Source organism: Balaenoptera acutorostrata, chromosome 4, assembly GCF_949987535.1.
Source record: "Balaenoptera acutorostrata chromosome 4, mBalAcu1.1, whole genome shotgun sequence".
NCBI lineage: Eukaryota > Metazoa > Chordata > Mammalia > Artiodactyla > Balaenopteridae > Balaenoptera > Balaenoptera acutorostrata.
Genome location: NC_080067.1, coordinates 140146324 through 140169792, shown reverse-complemented (window position 1 = coordinate 140169792; position 23469 = coordinate 140146324). Strand labels below are relative to the sequence as shown.

At 48.9% G+C, this 23469-nt stretch overlaps 1 protein-coding gene across 1 annotated transcript; it reads right to left on the bottom strand.

The window, feature by feature from the left end:
* Positions 1-94: 94 nt before the first annotated feature.
* On the bottom strand, positions 95-22954 carry IL10RB (interleukin 10 receptor subunit beta). Its single transcript, XM_007183705.2, has 7 exons — positions 22747-22954; positions 21357-21480; positions 18030-18187; positions 16615-16781; positions 12723-12870; positions 7818-7975; positions 95-983 (listed from the first exon to the last, which is right to left on the bottom strand). Exons 1-7 carry the CDS (start codon positions 22793-22795, stop codon positions 636-638), a joined length of 1152 nt encoding a protein of 383 aa, XP_007183767.2. The 5' UTR covers positions 22796-22954; the 3' UTR covers positions 95-635.
* Positions 22955-23469: the final 515 nt, after the last annotated feature.

The following is a 23469-nucleotide window of genomic DNA, read 5'->3' as shown; positions in this document are numbered from 1 at the left end:
CCGCTGAATCAATGAACATTAAAGATGGCACACGAGAGCCTGGTTGAATCTGACAATCACACAGATGTAGTGTCATTAAATGAACGCACACAGATTAAACAGAGAATAAGACTTTAATTGAGCACCAGCACTATATATATAAAATGTGTCCGCATAGAAAAATAAATCCAGTCAAATTGTCCCTGAGAATCCACAGAGTCTGCGCTCTGTACATGTACAGTGTTTGCTGACGGTTACTTTTGAGTCGAGGCCATTTTTCACATCAGTCTGTCGGCACTCCGGTCAGGTTTTACAGCATCTTGGTTTTACTCTGGTCAGGTTTTACAGCAAATGTTTTACAGCATTTTAAATATTTTTTGTTTCTCACCATTTAAAACTTGTTTTTCGTTTTGTTTGTTGGGCCGTGTGGCTTGTGGGATCTTAGTTCCCCGATCAGGGATTGAACCCAGGCCCCAGCAGTGAGAGCGCCGAATCCTAACTACTGGACCGCCAGGGAATTCCCTGGAACTTTTTTATATGAGTGAGCACATGAGGCTGAAGATCATACCTTCAGTGGCTAACTGTTTTTTCAAATCATTAAGGCCTTTATAAGGTGGCTAGTCCCCAAGATGGAGTATTTGTGCCAAGCGAGCCTTTCAAATCCGGCTCCTTGGCGGTGTGGACGTTGTCCCAGCGTCTGAGGTTCTCAATTTGGGGGTTACTCGGCTGGTCTCAGCCCTTGTTTGTCGGCTGCCCTGATCACCCTCAGAGGCAGGCGTGAGAAGGAGGGGGTCGCTGTGCCCGGCTGAGTGTGTTTCCTCCTCGTAGACCAGCTCAGGGGATCGCGGCCCAGACAAGGTGCTGAGACTGCAGCCCGCCCCGAGCTTCGGCGCGTGGCCTTCGGACACTTCTGTGATGACGCTCAGCGTGTCAAAGACTTCATTCTCAACAGCCAGTGGGAAGGAGAATAAGAGAAGTGTGCTGTGATGAGGGTGGTTCAGAAACTGCCGGAGAAGAAAAAGAGTTACTTATCAAAGCTTCCCATTTCTTTTTCTGGGCTCACAGTTTTATACAGAACTCCTGGCTGGAAAACGCTGTTTTAAAAAAAATGTGACAATAACAGTATGACACTTCCTCAAAAAATTAAAAATAGAATTACCATATGACCCAGCAATTCCACTTCTGGGTATACACCCATAAGAACTGAAAGCAGTATCTATATCTATATCTATATCTATATCTACCCGTCTTCAGAGCAACATTATTCACAATTGACAAAGATGGAAGCGGTCCAAGGGCCCATCCATGGAGGACTGGATAAACAGAATGAGGTCTAGCCATACGATGGAATATTTTCTGCCTCGAAATGCAATGAAGTTGATACACGCTACAACGTGGATGAAACTTACGCTAGGTGAAATATGCCAGACAGAAAAGGACAAATGGTGCATGATTCCACTTATACGAGGCACCCAGACTAGGCAAATTCACAGACAGAAAGTGATGGTGGTGGCCGGGGCCGGGGTGGGGGGGAGAAGGGAGATGGGGAGCTTTGTTTATCGGATACAGTTTCTGTCTTGCAAGGTGAAAGGAGTCCTGTGACTGGAAGGTGGTGAAGGTTGTACAACAATGTAAATGTACTTAATACCACTGAACTGGACGCTTAAAAGTGGATAAGGTGGTAAGTTTTATGTTATGTGTGTTTTACCACAATTTAAAAAACGCGACAGTAAACCTGCATCGCATTTGCTAAGTGATCACAGGTCCCCCTCTGAGAGTTCCTCCTGTAAACCCAGAGGGAGGCTTTAAGGATGATCGATGCTCTGGGGCTGACGCAGCCTGAGCCTCCTTGCCTCTAGGAAGCAGGGATGCTGGGAGCACAGCGGGTAGATGTGTCCTGGAATAACAGTCAGTCTCCCGTGCGTCCTCAGGCTGAGTTGGGGGCCCTCTTTGGTGCTCCCCAGCAGCCTGTGTGTCCCTCTGTTTCAGCCCTCAGCTCCGTGGCGTCCAGTGTGGCGGCCACCAGCCACTTGAAACCTGGCTGGTCTGGATCTACGTGTGCTGGAGGTGTAAAACACATACCTGATTTTGAAGACTTCATATGAAAAAGAGAATGTAAATATTTCAACAATTGGAACAAATAATTGATTGCATGTTGAAATGATATTTGGGATATATTGGGTTGTATAAAATGTATTATTAATTTCCTCTGTTCCTTTTTACTTTAAAAGTAACTGCGGCTACTAGCAAATTTAAAATCTGTGTGCTTTGTTTCCATCTAGCCCATTTTACGAACGATGACTCCTCAGGGTGTGTCCCTCCCAGCAGACGGGCTAGTTACAGACAGGAACCAGAGTCTAATCATCCTTGTCACTCCAACACTTCAACCATGAAGATGCCCATGTATGTTTCCTGAAATATCTGCTGAGTGCACGTTTTCCACTTTTCATCCTTGTAGGTTCACCAAGGCTCTTAATCTTCAGGACGAGGTGCAGAAACACTCCTTAAAGCGTGGCATTTTTAACTTCTTCCCCTCAGTTGGTTCCACCTTTAAGGGATCAGTTAAGCCTTCTGAAAGTAATTTCCATACCTCAGCCCTTTAAGACGACTTAACCTAAATTCTACCCTCCCCCACCCCCATCAGCCGACAGAAGGGAAAGGGAGGGGTCAGAGGAATTTCGCCCAGATCTGTTGTGCAAAGGCGGTAGCTGGGGGGAGGAGGGACCTCCCCAAATGCTCTGTTCCAGCGGAGCCACGGGAACAGACTGGAAGCTACCCTTGACTCTCCTGGGAGACAGGAGAGGAGAGAACAAAGCAATATGTGCTAAATGTCAAGAAAGCGAATAACAGGCTGGTGGCCGGCTCAGGGTATCCGTGGTGGGTAAACCTCCCGATGGCTTTTTCAACTAAAAGTCTCCAACCCCAGCAAATCTCCCTCAACTCAAAATTATGGTTAATGAATTCTCTGCATTTTGAGTCAAACTGGAGAATTTCATGATCTGAGGACCCTGATCTGCTCATGGGTTCCTGACACTTCCTTCGCCCTCACTCCGCTGGCCCCTCTCCAGCCTCCCCCGCCCACCCATATTTCTCACTGGTCCACAGTCAAGCCTGCCAAGTCTTCTAGCCTTGGAGGCCAGAGCTCCTGCCAACTGACCCCTTAATTAAACTCGTCTCTGGCTTTGATTTGCCTGATACCACATTGTTGTCCCATCTGTCCTTTCCTGTCTGATGAGCCCCTTTGATGGTGAAGGCAGAAGCAAAAAAGCAGGTGCACAGTTTTGCTTCCTCTTGGCTCTCCATTTACAGAACACCTCCTACGCAGAGCAAAGGGCCCGCCCCTCTTTGTTCTTCCTGCCGCGAATACGGCTTCTCAGAAGTGCCCCTCTAGAAGGGGCATGTCTCACCCTGGTGCTGCAGTCTCGCTGGCACTCTCGTTAGAAGGTTCCGGCCCCGGCCGCTCTGAATCTCTTGCCTACAGTCACGCGGTCCACTTTCTACCCATGTCGGGAGCTGTGCTGCCCGCACTTGTTCACTGGAGCTGAAACAGCTCCCAGCCAAGTCCCCGTCCGGGAACTGCCCTCCGCAGAAGGGAGCCGCCTCGCACGAGTCCTTCCCAGGGGCAGCCGGGACAATGGACCGGCCGGTGTGGGAACAAAGGCCCGACGTCAGCTACCACGACGACAACACGTTAACAGGCCCAGGAAAGCAAGAAGCGGCAAGGCCTCCCTAAGACACGCACTTCAGAGGGTGGGGAACTCACCCTGTGAAGAGTCAGGGACCTGTCACATCAGTTTTAGGGATCCCACGGAATAGGGAATGCCAGGACATCCTCTCCAAAGGAAGGGACCGTTATTGTGTCTTACCCGCCACCCCTACCAGGGAAGCACGATGCGAGGTGGGCCTCTTTGGGTTCTGGGAGGCGGCACGTTCCACACCAGGAATATGGCTCCTGGTGTGAGTGATACAGAAGGCCGCCGGCTCTGAGGGGACCCTGGAGCAGGAAAGGGCCCCAGAGAGGGTACGGGCTTTGGAGCAAGCCGTCCTAGCCACACCTCATGCCGGCTAATATCGGGGTACGAAGGCCCGGCCTCATCTCCCAGTGGCATCTCAGCTGAACCCAGTGAACGTGAAGAGGCCGTGAGACCCGGCAGATCCTTGGAGGGTCCGTGGTGGGAAAAGAGGCTGAGTGGAGTTTATGGCAAATCCCAAGAGGAGAATCACTGGGTGATCACTACAGTTCTGAGGCCAGGCTGGCCACCTGCAGCAGAGAATTATACCCTGTTTGAAAACAGCTCTGGGAGTATTGGCCATGGGGACGTGGGAGAGACAGAGCCTTGGGCCACAGGACACCAGGTGACCGTGCCACCTAGAAGTGACCCTCACGAGGCCTGCCAGACCCACCAGGTCCTGAGGTGGGGTCAGAGGGCACACGTGCAGGCGGCCCGGCCTCCCCTGCACTTACCCCTGCTGCACCAGCACATCTGTCTCTGCTCACACCATGACCGCACCGGGGAACGGGTCCTCGTGACCAGGAGAAGCAGGAAGAGGCCAAACGTGGCTCACAGGGAGGTCAGCGTGGCACACGGGCACAAACCAAAAATGGCCCACAGCTGCACTGGAGCCCCAACTGGGGGCCCTGAATGGCAGTGGGGAGAAAGCTCCCAACAGGCAGAGCTCTGGGCCGTGCGTCTGGTCATCCCCTTTGTGTGGAAAGAAAAGCGGCCCAAGATCAGGTACTCATGATCAGGTACTCAGGAATCCGAGGCAGGGGCTGATGGCGAGGCTGGTGCTCAGGGGCCAGAGGAAGGGAGTCCGGAAAGAGGCGTGTGGATGGACTATGGGAGCAGCTGCAAGTGGGGAGGTCCCTGGACCACACATGAACTCCGAGGCCCAGAGCGGGGCCCTCTGCCAGTGGAGCAGACGCTCTGTCAGGCCTCAGCGGTGCCGGCCGGGGCCCCGCAGGACAGGGACAGCCAATCCTTCCCGAGACAGGTGTCAACTCCAGTCAGAGCGCACTGGTACCCCTTCCAGAGTCCATGCCTCAGAATGTGACTTTATTTGGAGGTAGGTCTTTACAGAGGTAATCAAGTTAAAGGAGCTCATTAGGGTGGGCCCTGATCTGACCTGACTGGTGTATTTAAAGAAGAGGAGATGTGGACACAGATGGGAGAACGCCATGTGAAGATGAAGGCAGAGATGGGGGGGATGCTTCTACAAACTAAGGAACCAAAGGTTGCCAGCAACCACCAGCAGCCTGGGGAACGACCTGGAACGGCTTCTCCCTCACGGCCCTTGGAAGGAACTGACCCTGCCGACACCTGCATCTTGGACTTCCAGCTTCCAGGACCTTGAGACGATACGTGCCTGTGGTTTAAGCCGCCCAGCGTGTGGCACTCTGTTACGGTGGCCCGTGCTGGCTGACACAGACCTCACGTTACATCACGTCAGGCCATGGGACCCAATGACAGCAGAGGAGGCCAGGAGTGCAATACCCTGATGGTACTGCACGCTGGGCCACCCACCCAGCGTCTGCCAGCCTGGCAGGACGACGGCCGGCCCGCTGAAGGTACGGGGGTAGCGGGGGGACTGGGGAGTGGCGCCAGCTTGGAGACGGTGCCCTGTGAGGACCGGGCACTGTCCTCCAGCACCAGGCGCGCACTGAGAACCGATGACAGTATGTGATGGTGTGCCCCCAAGAGTAGAGTACAGGGGTTCAGGGACCAAGGGGTAGAAGTAGGCGTGGCCCTGCCTGCCATCACTCCCGCTGACCCACCTGGGGAACTGGTGTCCGTGCAATCTTAGGCTCTGTGAGCTCAGAGCAGGGGTCAGCAAGCTGTGGCCCACGGGCCGAATCCGTGTTTCTTTGTATGGCTCAGGAGTTAAGAATGGTTTTAGAGTTGTAAGTGATGCCATTTAAGTGGCTACGTAAGTATCTACATAATGTCTCAATCTTGGTCTCAAAGCCGAAAACAGTTACTGTCCCAGAGGGGGACGTTTCCGCCAGGACACACAGCAGGGATCCCATCGAACTTTAAGTTATAGCTGCCACCTCGTCGTGCCAGGATCCTTGTGCCAAGAAACTAGCCAGCAAGGAAAGGAGTCACCACGTGGGTCATCAGGAGGAGAAAAGGCTGCTGCTACATGATGGGGGGCACCCAGCTGGGTGACGGGGCAGCTCATGGTATTGGGACTTCCCCTACCCAATTCTGATGGCAAGTGGCTAAGCACAAGCGCCCAGATCTCTGGTGTCCTGTGACCAGGGGCTCAGTCCTCGCAGAGCGGAGGGTCTGAGTCACCCCATCAGGTCAGTAGCCTAGGTCAGCAGCGGCTGGTCAGGGGAGAGGGGCCTCTAGAAGGGAGAGCCGAGCAGGGGGTGTTACTTGTGCCCGGGGGACCAGCTGCAGTGATGGCGCTGGACCTTGTTCCGTTAACCTTCCTCTTGTAACCTTCCCCGGGGGAAGAGATCGACTTAGCTCCTCGAGAAGCTGCGCCCGTGGGTCCCGGTGGTTTACGGGGTGGGCTGGAGTGGACGCTGCAATGCGCCACCCAGAGGTCCTTCAGGAAGGAGGAACTTGCTCCCCTGGCTGCTGGGAGTGGGGCTGCCTCCCCGCTGAGTGTCTCCCCCAAGGTTCCCGGGGCTGAAGGAGCTGCTACATCTAGTTACACCTCCTTCCTGGGGGCGCCCACACCCAGCCCAAGGGTACTGTGGGCCTGCAGGCCCTCTAGCCTCAGCCCTGGACGTCTCTAAAGAGCCACCCCAGCTCCAGATCCCCTGCAGGACTGGCTTCATATCCCTCATCCCATCCTGCTGCCCTCTCTCCCTCAGAGGTGTTACTCCCGAGGCTACCGCCACTAAGACTTCTGAATGCAAATCTCCATTTTAGAGCCTGTTTCCTGGGGAATGAGACCAAAGACAGGATCATCTGGGGCTGAGCCCGGCATATTTTCATTTCTAAGTGTGAGAGTATAGCCACGATGATTTCATTTCTAAGTGTGAGAGTATAGCCACGATGATTTCATTTCTAAGTGTGAGAGTATAGCCACGATGATTTCATTTCTAAGTGTGAGAGTATAGCCACGATGATTTCATTTCTAAGTGTGAGAGTATAGCCACGATGATTTCATTTCTAAGTGTGAGACTATAGCCACGATGATTTCATTTCTAAGTGTGAGACTATAGCCACGATGATTTCATTTCTAAGTGTGAGAGTATAGCCACGATGATTTCATTTCTAAGTGTGAGAGTATAGCCACGATGATTTCATTTCTTAAGGCCACTTCCGTCCTACAGTCTCTATCCAGGTACATCCTTTCTTCTTCCCAAACCTTTTGAAAATAGCTTTCTTGAAAAAAAAAAAAAACTGCTTTCCTAAAGTCTCGGACACACATCCCATAATTTCAGTCACTCTCAGATATCCCACAACTGAGACCGCTCTTGCCCCTCCCCCCACCCTCTGCCCATGGCTGTTCGCTGGCACTCAGCCTACAGTTTTCCCTCTCTCATCTTTTCTGCTCTGAGCTCTGCTTTACCTCTTCCTGTCCCAGGACCATCACCTTTGCTCCCTGATGACTTGGGGCTCGGGGCAGGGAAGGTCGGAGAAGGAACAAGGTCCAGGTTGGAGGGCGGGATTCGGAAAACAAACCTTTACCCCCTCCCGTAGGGCTGTCCCATGAGCTCAGACTTCCCTGAAGTGGCACCAGGGATGGGACCAGCGTGCAAGGTGTGTGTCATTCTCCAGGAAGCCACGCTGAGCTGAGTTAGGCGGCCCTGACTTAGAAGGACAACTTCCGGTCAGCGTTTTCGAATCCACATCTGGTTCCATCCTACTACCTACCTCTTTCAGGTGCTGTGGAAGAGAATTCCTCGGGGGGATGGCGTGCTTGGCCTTCTTGTAAACGCACCGCAGCAAGACGAAGCAGCCAATGAGCAGCAGGAGGGCGGCGCACACCGAGGCTCCCAGGACACCGGCCACGACCCAGGAGGGGGTGGTTTCTGCAGGGACAAGGGGCTGGGTCATGTTCTTGTCATGCACAGATGGGGTGACAGTGACCTTAACACTATTTTCACCATCACAATCCAATGGTAACCCCTTACCGTTGGGGGGACCCACACGTTTGTCTCGGAAGGCGTGAGGAGGAAACCCAGCAGCTGTTCGAGGATCCAGAGGTTTCCAAGTCTCACCCTCTCCTGTCTTCCTCCAAGTTGGGTTTCTGGCAGGATTGCTGATACACACAAAAAGCAGCAGCCGCAAGAACTCTGATCCACCTTATCTACTCACAGGGTAGCAATCAGCTCCCTGGTGGGGATAAACCTCTTCTGCCTTGAAGCAGAAAACAGGACCCCCTGGGCCCCAGAGCCCCAGTGAAACACACACGCTACAGCGTTTTGAACGGAGAACTTCACAGAAGACCCCACCTGATCCCCTGTACTCAGAGACCTCCCCAACAGCTAGTGTGGTCGCCAGCAGCCTAAGGCTGAGCTCTGGGACCACCCAGCACCCGCTTGAGCTCCTCTCTGGAAAAACTCAAGACTACCAAAAGAATTCACCTTTGTTCTGCTAACTCTTGACCTTCCTTTCTCAGTGCATTTTCACAAAAAGCTCGGGACTGTAAATCTTTCCTCTGTCCCTTTGGGACCTATATGTATCTCCTACAACCAAGGAGTGTCTTTCTCAAGGACCTGAAAGCCATTTCTTTGAAATGTCATCATCGGGAAGGAGCGAGCCCCCGTCTAAGAGTTCCAGTGGGACCTACCCTGGCATGGCTGGTGACACTATGATGAACCCCTGGGGGACAGTGCCTGGGTCTCCTTGGGTCTCCAACCCAGACATCTTAGCATCTTAGACAAGGACATTCCACAGGCACACCTGGTTGATGGTGACAAAATTCAAAGGATGCTTTTGTGACTCACCAAGAGGGGGAAATGGGGAAGGAGAGCAGACACTGTTTTACGCAGGCTGTGAATTGTGGGAGAATCTAATGATCAACACCCTCTATGTAAGGCTCTCTAACTTGTTTCAGTCTGTCTGATCATGCTGTCAGGTGGACTCCCTTTCTGTTTCACCCACAGGGAAATCGTGCCTTCGTTTACCTATGGGATTAATCTGTAGGTAGTGGGCTTAGATGTTACTTCCTTCCTGTCATTTACTAGCTGAGCAACTTTGGGCAAGTTACTTCACCTCTCTGGACCTTCATCTTCCGTCTGTGAAAGGGGAGAAGAGCCTTTCAATGCTCTCATTGAAAACTTGTGAGGTTTAAATGAGAGAACTATGTTTAAAAAAACCTAAAATGATGTTTGACAAAAGCAGATTTTCAGTGGGTTATACTTTTCCTTTTTTAAAAAAACTTATGTATTTATTTAGTTTTGGCTGTGTTGGGTCTTCATTGCTGCACACGGGCTTTTCTCTAGTTGTGGCGAGCAGGGGTTACTCTTCCTTGTGGTGTGCAGGCTTCTCATTGCAGTGGCTTCTCTTGCTGCGGGCATGGGCTCTAGGCACGCGGGCTTCAGTAGTTGTGGCACGTGGGCTCAGTAGTTGCGGCATGTGGGCTCAGTAGTTGTGGCACACGGGCTCTAGAGTGCAGGCTCAGTAGCTGTAGTGCATGGGCTTAGTTGCTCCGTGGCATGTGGGATCTTCCCGGTCCAGGGACCGAACCCATGTCCCCTACATTGTCAGGCGGATTCTTAACCACTGAGCCACCAGGGAAGCCCTACTTTTCCTTTTCTTTTAAAAAATGTTTGGATTTTGTCAGTTAATGGGTGATCACTTAAGAGTCACGAAATATTTGAAATAGTTCTCTTTTCGGTCAAAGTGTGTGCCTCATGCCATGTTTCATGATATAAACCTTAAGGAATATTTAAATGTATGATTTTAATAATGTCCTTATTATTAACGGTAATGACATCTAACCCATATTGCGGGCTCACTCTGTGCCTGGCGCTGTCCTGGGTGACACCCTTTGATTCCCCTCGTTTTGCAGCCGAGGCGGCCAAGGCACCAGGCAGTTCAGGATACGCCCCACACCACTCGTTATGTCGGAGTTCACAGCAGGGAAGGACGGGACACAGGACAACCGGGCATGTACTCAGGCTCGGGGAAAGCAGTTGGCAGGTGTTTAGAGGAAAGAGGGATGATTCCAAGGTCAGGGATTCTAGTGATTCAAGCTGGATGGGGATTCCCAAAGCGCAGAATTCTGATTCAAGCACAAATGATTCATGAAAGGAATAAAAAGATAAGCTCTTGTTATTTAACGGTGCTGTTGAGAGGCTTAGCCGTGGCAGGAGGAACACAGGCAGGTCGACTCAGCCTCGGATAGAGGCGTGGCACTGGACAGGGAACTACAGAAAAAGAAAGGAGACTGACAGAGAATTCCCTCCAGAGAGACAGCAAGACTTTCCATCTTCTATATGGCTCTGCATTCCTGAGAAAATTTGCTTCGTATGATTGTAGAACAGCTTTGGATGGCACTGAAAAGATCACGTGCCTGGGTGAGGTGAAAGATTCCTAGATTCAGGCAAGTAATTTGTGCATTTACAAAACGAGGGGAAAAAACCCAACAACAACAAGATTCAGGAAACTCCAGGCTGGAAAGCTTGATGTGATATCCAGAAAAAAATACAAACATTCTAGAATGGATGGTTAAGTGGCTAATTACAAATATGTAAAAAAGATACGGACAATAACAAAAAATAATAACATGAGGACACCGAGAAGAAATTAGCTCAAAGCGGCTGCCTTTCCTTTTTTGGATAGGGCTACTTGTTGGTAAATTATGGTACGTTATGGGCTGGTTTTTCCCAAGCTGTTTTCCTTGGAATGCTCATCCTCAAAAAAGATGTTGAGGGCTTCCCTGGTGGCGCAGTGGTTGAGAATCTGCCTGCTAATGCAGGGGACACGGGTTCGAGCCCTGGTCTGAGAAAATCCCACATGCCGCCGAGCAACTAGGCCCGTGAGCCACAACTACTGAGCCTGCGCGTCTGGAGCCTGTACTCCGCAACAAGAGAGGCCGCGATAGTGAGAGGCCCGCGCACCGCGATGAAGAGCGGCCCCCGCTTGCCGCAACTAGGGAAAGCCCTAGCACAGAAACGAAGACCCAACACAGCCAAAAATAAATAAATAAATAAATTTAAAACAATACCTTGTGCCTATGTACTTATTAAAAACAAAAATGTTGAAAGATCAAATATGCTAAAAATGCTAATATATAGGGTAACTTTTCTGAGAGGGAAATGTGGTGTACCATCATTTCTAAGCACATCTGACTACCGGGCTCTTGTTTTGAGAAATATCCCATAATCACGCATGGGACACAGTTGTGACAATGCTGCACTTGGCACTGGGTGTCAATTTCAGCTGATATTTGCCAAAGTCTTTCATGGTGACTTTGTGGACAGTAAAACGAAATAGCTTACATAATAGTCCACTATATTCAGATGGATTGGTGAGCAGTAAGCAACTAGTTAAGCGGTCCAGAGGAAGGTGTATCCTAGACACACCAACAGTTTAAACAACAAACTGGTAAGGATCCTGAACCTCGTACCAGCAAATCAGTTGATGAGACAAAGCAAAACAGGGAGAGAAATATGTTCAATGACAAAAACCAACATTCACGAAGAACTTGATAAGCTGAAATGATGAATCACTGTGATGGTAGCACTGCAACTGCCTCAGAACTGCAGTGACACAGAAGATGAAAAGTTTTGCTCTCTGGAGGGAATTCTTTATTACTTTATTACTCTCCTTTGTATTTCTGTAGTCCCCCAGATCAGCACCTGGCTTCCAGGAGGGCCTCCGTAAATGAAAATGGTCAGGAGCGGACCTGCACGTATGCATCTTTTTGTGGTCTGAGCTGGCGAAGCCTCTGGACATCTTTAAGTAACAAAAAGGCCCCAGAAGGCCTGACGTTTGTACACAGACATCTAGGCCACAAGTTTTTATCATTCTGTACGCCAATGCAATGCATCCGTACAAAATTACTCAGTGTCTAGGCCATCTGGTACCCTCCCCCTTCCTCTTTTCCTCCTTCCCTTCCTCCTTCCCCGTGTTTTTTTTTTTAAGAAACACCAAGCATGGAGGCACTCTGCTAGACACTGGGGTACACATCATACGTGGGGGACTGTGTTGAGGTCCTGAATTCACGAGGAACCCTAAAACCAGCTTGCTGAGGACAGGGAAGGGTTTTCCAAACTCTTCCCACCATGTGCCTGAAGGAACTGGAGATGTGCAGCCTCGGAAGGAAAGACTTCTGGCGGGGGGGTGTCAGGGCTCGACCTTGGCTGGGTGGGTTTGGGAGGACTGAGACTTGCTTCAGGGAGCCCAGGAGGACAGAACGAGCACACTGGAGGCGGACGCGTGCAGGGAGACCTCAGCTCCCCGGACGGAAGGACCTCCCGTCAATCCCTTTGGTCTAGGAGTGAACGAGCTGCCTCAGAAGGTGGGGTCTCCTTCCCAGCATGAGGCGGTCAGTCACGGCTGAACGGGGTTGGAGTTTGAGCTGGATGATGATCTCTAAGGAGGCTTCCGGCCCTCACACTCCCGGGGAGTCTCTAAAGCTACTTAAGATGCTCAGAGGAGGGACTTCCCTGGCGGTCCAGGGGTTAGGACTCCGCGCTTCCACTTGAGGGGGCGTGGGTTCGATCCCGGGTCGGGGAACAAAGATCCCGCAAGCTGCATGGTGTCCCCGCTTCAGAAAAAAGATGCCCCGAGGAGACAGAACTGCAGACGGTGCATCTCGAGACTCACCGTCAGCGGTTGTTTGCTCACAGACAGGCTCACTCCACTCCCCAGTTTTGTTCCGATCAGGAAGAAACCCTCGGACTTGAACACAGTAAGTGGTGTGTGACTCAAGATTTCGGAGGACCTCGAAGTCATACTGACCAGCAACTGGAAACTAGTAACAGAGACAAAAATAAGAACATGCCTTAGCAGAGAAGGGACGTCATCTTTTATTTTCTCCCCCCCACTTACTGGTTATAATCTTTCCTTCAGGCTCAAACTAGGAGGATGAAGGACGCAGGCGCTCCTCCTGGTCGCCTCTGGGGCCCCGGAGACCATTCTAAGGTCGGGGTGGGCAGGGCAAGGACCGACCACGGTCCTGCCAAACCACCTCATGCCCTGAATTCTCCAGTTTAAATGAAACGCAAGCCATCCCACTTCTTTTTTTTAAAAAAAATAAACCAGTTGTATGGGTTGAATTTCGCCCCTCCCAAATTCGATGTTGAAGTCCTAACCCCTAGTACCTTCGAAAGTGACTTGGTCGGATAGAGGGTCTTTACAGGTGTAATCAAGGTAAATGAGGTCATTAGCGTGGGCCCCAATCCCATACGACTGGTGTCCTTACAAGGAGAAAATTTAGACACAGACATGCACACAGAATGCCATGTAAGGATGAAGGCAGGGATTGGGTGATGCCTTTATATACTAAGGACCCAAAGATTGCCAGCACCCACCAGAAGCTGGGCGAAAGGCCTGGAACAGATCCTTTCTCGTAGCCCTTAGAAGGAACCAATCCTGCTGACACTTTGATCTTGGACTTCCAGCCTCTAGAACCTTGATACAACACATTTCTGTTGTTTCATCCACCCAGTTTACGGTACTTTGTTAAAGCAGCCCCGGCGAATGAACATACCAGTCATCTACAGTAAGACTCAGTGTGATTTTCTAAGTCCAGAGCATGTTCCTGACAAGGCTGCCTGGGGGTCTCCTCTGAATTACTTCTCCATTCACAAACCTGAGCTGCCCGCCCCCAGCAGCTCAACTCCCCTTGAGGTCACACCCTTCAGCCTAACTCTGGTGGGGGCATCCCAGACTCATCTTAGTTTAATTTAAATATATCATAATTGATGATGTATTTCTGAATTTGAGAAACCAAAATAGTTTACAGCAAAATAAAGGGAATTAAAAGAGTACATACTGCCTGTGTTTCTAGCATGGTTCCAATTTCCTCATAGAAGGGCCTTATGAAAAATCTGTTACGTGAATAGGAGCTGCAATAGAAAGTGAGCACAGACTCTGTTTTTACTTTAGTAATTGGTTACTTTTCCTTGGAGGCTGGGCCTGCTGACAGCTTGATTCCTTTACTGTATAAGAAGCTAAGTTCACTGAAGGCGAGGATTGGATTTTACCGATTGAAAACATGAAGAGTACAGTATAACTTCTAATCATTAAAAGCAGAAATAAAAACAAAAACCCCCTGGCTTTCATTTCCAGGAACCCAATACTTCTAAAACCTTACAATGCATTTTTTTCAAGGCTCAACTCAGAGGCTGACACGTCAGAAGCATACATGGAAGAGGGTGGCACGGATGTGAGGGCTTTTCTAGCCTTTTTTTGCTTCTGGACAACTTCTGATTTTACCTTCTCACTTCCTCCCATCAGGAAGAAAGAATTTCTAAAAGCTTTTAATGCTCTTAGCTCGTGACCTAATATGGCATGCTCTCAGAGACACCTGCATTCTAGAAGGGAACCCTTTCATCTTATTTCTTTCAGGCTGCTGTGACAATACCAATGGCTGGGTGGTTTATCAACGTTTATTTCCCCCAGTTTTGGAGGCTGGGAAGTCCAAGATCAAGGCACTGGCAGATCTGGTGTCTGAGGAGGGCCTGCTTCCTGGCCCATAGCTGGGTCTTCTCAGGAGTCCTCACATGGTGGAAGGGGCAAGGGAGCTCTCTGGGGCCTCCTTTATAAGGGCACTAATCCCATTCATGAGGGCTCCACCTTTACGACCTAATCACCTCCCAAAGGCTCCACGTCCTACTACCATCACATTGGGGATTAGGTTTCAAAGTATGAATTTGCAGGGGAGTGTGGGTGGGGTGGGGAGAGGGGGAAGGGAACACAAACGCTGAGTCTATAGCACCTATAAACTGGTAAAGGTGACCCTGCAGGCACAGTGAGGGAGGCACTGGGGAGCAGGCAGCCTTTCCAACACTCTGTGTGTCCCACCAAAGTCTTCCACACTGCAGGCGGGCAGAGTGAAGGCACAAATGTGTAACCATATGCCTGTCCTGAGGGCATATTCTAGGTAAGAAGCTAAAGACATAAACTGGGTTTTGAATTTCATGCCTGGGGCAGGAGGCACTCAGGCCTGGTAACTGTGGAAACTAATCCTTAATCACAGTAGGCTGCTAGCTCCAGGAGTTATCTCCAGACTTTAGCACGCACACTTGCATTTGATAAGTGACCATAAAACTTTCTGTGTTGCTTCCTAGGTACACAAATCCTGGGGTCTTGACTATAAGCAAAATCATCTATTCTGTGAAGAAGGCAGATACCCTGCGTCAGTTAACGAAGCATTTTTAAAAACTGAAGTATAGTTGATATACAATATCTTATTGGTTTCAGGTGTGCAACATAGTGATCTGACATTTATATATGTTACAAATTGATCACAACAGAACATTTTTTGGGGGGGGAAATTAACTTGAGATTTTTGGGGGGCTACATAGTATGTAGATATAAATTTAATTACATCATTCCTCAGACAATATACACAGGTGACCCCTTCTTCCCAAACGCTTGAGAATCAGTGATAAAATCAACATTTAATGCAGAAGAGATAACATACGCATAACTTAACTTACATAAAATATACGTAAGTTAGTTTAGGACCACAGATGGCATTCAACTCAGAAGCACTAAGTGTAAGAGTTGACCAAAGATGAATGAAAATAGCCTTAACACGTCTACACAAGGGGACGGGAACCTCACGTATTGACCATACCCCTTGTTCAGGTAATGGGACAAGCTTACTTTTTTCATTATGTCATTAAATTCCTCAACAATCCTATAAAGTAGGTTATTATCCTCACTTTATTAATGAAGTGGATTATATGCCCATTTTGCAGACCTGAGAAGCTGAGGTCAAGAATGTGACTAGAGTCACACAATGGCAGGGGCAACGTTCCAACAGGATCTTTCCACTCCCAGCCCATGTTGTGAAAGGCACTGTCCCTGGAAGAGGAGGAAAGCAATGGGGAAAAGTGGGGTCAGTCCAGTAAAATGTGACACCCACCATTCATCCAGGGCTGGGGCTGCCCTGGCCACAGACTTGACTATTCTGTGGTGTACTGGGGCCTCATGCCATGAAACAGTAGACATTCACTGATCACCTGACTCCGCTGACTCCAAGTTCCGCCAGCCAATAGCTGAGTCAGCTCTGCCTTCTCAGGCGACTTCCCTTTGGGGAGAGAAAGGCCTGAGCTCCTGCACCAGCACCCAGGAAGTCTGCTCTGTGCATTGCCCTTGTGGACTGGGAAGCATGACCTGACATACCGGCCATCCTCCACAATGGGAAGCTTCTGGAGCTCAAAGGACCAGGCCTGAGATCCTCTGCACCAGCGGTCCCCAACCTTTTTGGTACCAGGGACCGGTTTTGTGGAAGACAATTTTTCCAAGGACCAGGGGCGGGGAGGATGGTTTCGGGATGATTCAAGCGCATTACATTTATTGTGCACTTTATTTCTATTATTATTGCATCAGCTCCACCTCAGATCATCAGGCATTAGATCCTCGGGGTTGGGGACCCCTGCTCTGGACCATAAGGTGCTGCCACCTGGCAAAGCCTCCCTCCGACCAACACTGAGCAAAGGAGAGGGAGCTTACATCTGCAATGCATGTGATTCACCATGCTTACCTTTTCGTCAGAGCCATTTTTCCAATATTGCACATGATAAGTCCATGAGTTATAAATATTCCTCATGGTCCATGTTTCAGGTTCATTCTTAATTTTCGGGGCTAAGAAACGCATATGTAAAGAATTAGCAAGTGCTTCTACTTGGATTCTGGGAGGTCCGATGATGGCTAAGTATGAGAACAAAGCAAAATGACAATCAAAATTCACATGTTAAAAACATCAACATTTATTTTTCGTAACTGGGCAGACCAACTGGGCTACTGAAGTACTCTGCCCTGTGATACACTGCTGAGGTGACGCTGACAGACATGGCTAAGGAGGATTCTTGGATTTTGTTTCTTAAAAAAAAAAACAAAAAACTTTTAATCTTTGCCTTTATCAATCAGGTTTAGTCCATTTATGTTTACTGTGATTTGATATATTTGGAATTATTCCAACTACATTACTTTGTGTTTTCTGTAAAGACTCCCTTTTTTTTTTTTTTTTTAAGTGGCTTATTCCTCTCCTCTTTTTTTCTTTCTGTTGGGTTGAATTTTCTTTATTTCCATTGCTGGGTTGGAAGCAACAGATGGTATTTCTATTTTTAGTGTTGAACCTATATAATTAAACCACTTTCCAGCAAATACATTTTCCAACAAAGTTTGAAACTAGATCTTCCCAGACCAGGGCTTGAACCCATGTCCCCTGCATTGGCAAGCGGATTCTTAACCACTGTGCCACCAGGGAAGTCCTGGGCAATCCTTCTAATGCATCTCTCGACCTGCTCTTTGGAGGGCTGCACTTGAGTTCTGTTCATGAGATTCTTATCCTCCTTATTCTCTCAATTGCTATCTGGTGGTTTAATTAGTTTTCAATTCCTGATGTTCTAATGATGTTCATTTCATGACCTCTGGTGGGTCCCCATGACCTTCCAGCTCTAACCCGGGAATACTTTTTTCAATGCCAACCTGACCCAACCCATCTGCCATCAGCTGTATCCGTCCCTCTGTCCTTCATCCTGGGCCAGCTGGTCTTTCTGTCTCTACACCTGCCTAAAATCAGTCTTTATTCTTCTGCTGATGGTATCACATTTCTTTAAGTCATGATTCCAAACTGACTTCCTCCCCCAAAATTCAACACACAAATCCTTCTAGTTTTTCTCATTAACAGCACTGGCTCCAACTCGTTTTTACCCTCGAGGCATTAAAGTCATCAAATTTATATTTAATTATCTTATTGCTTTATGCCTATCCTGTCCTATCTCTCCCACAAACTTCTTTAAGGCCACAGCCCTCTTTATTACATTCCCTAAGCTCCTTGTGCAAGGCCATCCACTTTGTGGCACTCAAAGAATTCTTGCTAACGGGCCAACCAAGGGGGAAATAATCAAGGCAAGATGATGGCATAACAACAAAATAAAAACCGAGATGGCTTACTGTCATCCACAGGACAGAAGGTGATGTTTATCCAGTCTGAATGCTCGTCTTCAAATTGAGCCCTGACCCTCAAGGTGTGGTCACCATACTTGGAAAGACTTGAGAAATCACATTCCGTCAAGACAGTACTAGTGCATATATCTTGGAATTTCCTATAACTACAAAATCAGAAGAAATCATGAGAGTTCTAACCTCAGTTGCTCTGAGGCTGACTGGTGCTTTATTCTTCTGCTACCAAAGGATAATGGAGGATGATGAGAGAAGAATAAAGCAAATTCTTTATTGTCAATTTCAAAGAATACTACGTATCATTCATAGGAGCATTTTCCAAACTGTGCTCCATGGAACCTTAATGATCCTTGAGGTATCATAAGACATTTCAAAAATAACCCATCCCACAGTCAAACAATTTGGGGCAAAAACTGGGTGAGACATGAATAGGTGTCTGTCTTCACAACAGAACTGCTCAGAGACTTTCATATCCTAATAAAACGTGTCTTTCCAAAAAGGGGTTGAGTATTCAACATATTTGACCAAGAAAGCTGCCTTCTTTGACTATGTATTTCTGAAACTTGTGGGGCATGGTTTGTGAGATGTTGATATTCACAGATTAGCCAAAATAAGTGTATCACAATGATTTCAAATAACGTCTTGTAAATGACTATTGTTCAGTTACGCTGGAAAAATTATAAAATTCGTTGACCTCAGATCTCCAGCCCTGGCACCAACCCCTGAAGGGAGGGTGGCAGAAACATGAAGTGGAAGGAAAGAAATGTTTGAGAATACCTACCGGGTGCGTGTAACTTAACCTCACAACAGCCAAAGGAGCTATAATTAGCTGACGTGAGGAAATCCAGGCTCTCGTCTTGCAAAAAGTAAGAATTTTGTCTGACTGGCACCTTCCTGTCTTGGTGCCAAAATCAATCTGGCTACCCTAAGAGGTAACAATGAAGGTGATGGTGATAAGAATAATAACAGCCAACACTTGTCAAGCACGTAGGTGTCAGGTAGGGCACTGATTTCGCAGTATTATCTCACTGAATTTTCACAACCCCAGGAGGGCGGAACTGACATCACTCCTATTTTATAGATGAGGCACAGGCGTGGAGAGCCTAAGAAACTCGCCCATGGGACTCAGGTCTGCTTGACTTCAGAGCCCATTGCCTCAGGCACCACCCCACACTCCACTGCACTCTTAGGAGGCAGAGATAATTGGGCTTATGCTATCTTACTGTCTGCTTTTTTCAGTTAATAGACCACAAACATTTCTCTAATCAATCAACTCTTCGTGGCTGCCTAACATCCCATCACTGGGGAAATCCAAGGGTCATTTCATGAAGGGGGTTTTCTCACATGTGGCCATGTCTTTCCATGCATTTAAACTAATGCATGAATTGGGTGGAACACAGAGTATTTCAAGAGTTGTTCTGCAATAATTTCCCTTTCATTAGGTCATTTTTATTGCATCTACATATATTTTTCTTCCCATCAAGTAGCTAATAGGATCTATTCCCCATATTTACATCTAATTGTTTTAGATGTTTCCATATTAAAATCACCAAGCCATCCTCTGAAGTCCCCTCCACCACCGGTCACCCCTACCCAATGTACACATACAACAAGAGTTTGTGCTATGCAACCGCTCAGGTTAAATTCTAATCAAACCATTTCCAGAGCCACAGAAGGGTAATCAGATTTTTCAGGATCAAATTTCTTCCACACCCAGCACGTGTTTTGTTTTCCCCAGCACAGGCCATGCTTGGTCTGCACGTCTATGCTGAGGAGACCTGGAACCCAGGTATCCATTCTTGGTTGCTGGGAGCTCTCATCTAAAAGACAAACACCTAAAACCAAACACCTCTACTCCAATGGCAAAGAAGCAAAGAACAGAACAACAAGAAATAAACCACAGGGGAGAGGGACAGACAGAGAGGGAAGTTCATTTTCCACAGTGAAATCCCTAGAGCTATCAAGACAGAGTGGAGAAAACACAGAGACGAAATTATAAAACCAGTCAGTGCTAGAAAATACACCGCAGGAGAAAAATAAATCTCAGAATGATGCTTATTAAGTCCTTGGGGAAACTGACAAACCTGGAATATGGACTTAAAGGACTGTATTATTGGTGAAGCTACCAAATCTTGATAACTGTACCACAGCGATGTAAAAGGTTATCCTTGCTCTTATGAAGTACACAATGAAATATTAAGGGGCAAAAGCAAGAAAATGCGGCGAACCTTAAAAATTGGTCAATATCAGCTCTTTGGAAGTTCTTTGTATTATACTTGAAATTTTGAAATGTTTTGTTACCTGGGAATTATTTCGAACTAAAAAGTTTTTAAAAAGTGTAAACGAGGATTATCTTATTCATCTTTCTCCTTCTTCTCTGACTTAGCAGGCCTTGGATATGTTTGTAAAATAAAGGCCAGGTGGGAGGAGTGTGGGATCCATGGCATCTGAGACCCCCATTTCCTCCCTCCTCACTGAAGGAGTTGTCTGCCTTTGACAAAGTTTCTGAGTCCCACGGGAAGCAGGTGTGCGGCTCACTGGCCTTTGGCTTCCTGTTGCTGTCTGCACCTGGCACAAACGTGCATCATCTGCACTCCAGCCTGTGGTGTACAGTGGCAGGCTGCCAAGGGAGGGCTGGCACAGGGAAAAACCGACAGGCCGGGCAGGTCCTGGGAGGTCAGAGCACCACTGAGGCAATCGTGGTTGGTGATACCCTTCCTTCATAAGCGTCTGCTGTCTTCAGAGGACACAGCCGACAGCCAGCAGCTGTCTTACATTCAATTTCAGAGTAACTGAGTGCCCACTATGCAAATGATCTGCACCCCCCAGCACTGGGGTGTGCAGTTTATAACCTACTGGAGGGGGTCAGTGGTAAGCAAGCAAAGGGCTTCCTGCCTGCTTTGCATACCTCAGTTTTCTTGGATAGCTTCCACTGTTGACTTCTAGCAATACTACTCTAATAACTGGAAGATGGTCACCACTGGCATTTGTCTCTTAAAAAACATTAATAGTGACAAGCCCGATAGGTTTGCATTGCAGTAGGCTGCCACGGGGGCCAATGACACTCACCATCTACGTGATGAAATGTCTGTCACACCATGAACCATCACAAGAAAAAGGAAAGAGGATTTTACTTGTCTGTTTTCAGAGAACAGAGCTTCCACAAGAATTTCTGGGACAGAAAGAAGGCCAGGAGAGAGGCTCCCCCTGGGCTGTCAAGGTCACTGGGGTGACAGCAGTCAGACTCTCTCCTTGGTCCGGCCCAGTGACCAGCCCAGCCAAAGCCACCATCCTCTGCCAAGAGCACCCCAGACTTACCTTTGGTACTGAGCTGTGAAAGTCAGATTCCCCTTGGGAAAAGCAGGCGACTCCCACTGTAGAATGTTCTTGAAATTAACTGAATTCATTCTGACATTTTCAGGAGGTGGCACCATTCCTAATGCTGTAAAAATAAAGGGGAAAAAGTTGGCAACTCTCTTCCTCTAAAAGGCTGTCCAAGAAAATAACCATATCCAATACTCAGGTCTTCCCTATGGCTCCAAGTCTTCAAATGGGCATGTGGGTGAAGGAGAGACATGCTTTAGCTGTGCTGAGGAGTCTGGATTGTATTTGAAGAGAAGAAATTGCTAAGGGGAGGAGGATAGTAAGAGTGAAGTGGGGATGGCTGAGGGTGACCTGGATTTGGGTGGTGGTAGAAAGGTGTGAAGGGGTGGGTAGATGGATTTTAGATATATTTCCAGAGGTATAAAATCTAGGCTTCCTGATACATCTGGTGTGAAGAAGTATATGTTAATATCCATTCCTGGCTTAAGCACCTGATGGCCTGACTGGGGCTGGGGACAGGGAAATCAAGAGTCCCAGTTTAGAATTTGCATTAGATTTGAGATGCTGAAGGATACGTAAGTCAGAATATCAGAGACAGCAGGGTGAATGAGCCTGGGGCACAGAATATAGATTTGGGCTAGAGACAGAAATAGTTGTTAAACTTTTTAATAGAAAATGCCAAACATACACAAAAGTACAGAGAACAGTATATTAAACTGCCACCGGCCCATCACCCAACTAATGCCAACAGATATAAATTTGAGAGTCATGAGCCCATACCTGGTATTTAATGCTAGAGTTCTGCTGATACCCCCCAAAAGGGATAGTGTAGGGGAAGGAGAGAAGAGGGCTCGGGCATGAACTTGGCTGTATGGAATCTGGTAGAGGGGGAGGATCCCAAATAGAAACAGGCTGGTAGGTAGGAGGGAAACCGGAGAGCAAGGTACCCTGGAAGGCCAGGGATGAGTTCATCAGAAAGGAAGGAGGGATCCATAGTGCTGTTTGAACCTGGGCTGGCAATTTAGAGCAGGACAGGAAGGGTTTCACTGGATTTAGAACTCAGAAACCATAGAGCTGCGGAGTTGAGGGGCAGAATTCAGATCTTGGGGTGCTGGGGACTTAGTGGGAGGCCCTGACGGCCCGCCCAGGCACTTAGTCACTTTGAGTGCGCCTCTGGGGTCCGCTCAGGGGTCGTCTTTGGGGCCATCGCTGCCCGACGTCGTAGCCGGGCCTCCTGGTTCCCGAGCGCACCTCGGGTCGGGACGCAGCGCCACGGCGGGGCCGGATCCCCGCGCAGGCAGCCCGGCTTGGGAAGCGCGCTGGGCGAGTGATTGAGCCGACACTCCGGAGAATGCCCGGCGTCCCCTCCCCGCAGACCCCTCACCTGACACCAGGAGGCAGCCGCCCAGCCAGCTCCGGAGGCTCTGCGCCATGGTCGCGCATGGAGCCCGGGAGGGCGCTCGGGTGGCCGCGAGCAGCCGCCGGGCGCCGGGGTACGCACCCCTACGCCCGCTTCCGCGCCAGCGTAGGGGAGATCCGGCCCGCCCGCCCCGAGCCTGCTTCCGAGAACCGGCGGGGCGGGGCGACACGAAGCCCCGCCCCTGCCTCGGACCCCGCCCCCGCGCGTCAGTCTCGAGAGGCCGCTCTCACCGGATTGGCAGGGGCAGGTGCAGAGGTGGAAGGGCACTTTCCTCCTCCGGGTGAGTGGAAAACAGATTGTAAAACAGGTTGCAAAACTGTACGTGCCGTGTCCCCATTACATTAAATGCATGCTTTGAAAGGAGCCGCAAGTTAAATACATACACTCCAACGCCAACCCAGAGGTGATATCTGGATGGTGGTGGTTTACACCATGCAGTATTCCCCAGGTTTTCTCCAGAGAACAGGCACGGCCTCTATAATGCCCATTCCCCGCAAATAAACTGATTTTAAAACACTCCATTAGCAAATCCAGTTTGAGAGGGTCTTCTTTACCGTAACTCCCCCCCTCCCCCCCAGGGATAAGCAACAACACAAAGCCAAGTCATTTCTTTGGCAATAATCGTTTCTCTCACAACACTGCTGAGAAAGGCCTAATTTCCTCTTTTTCAGCTTTGCAGTGGTGAGG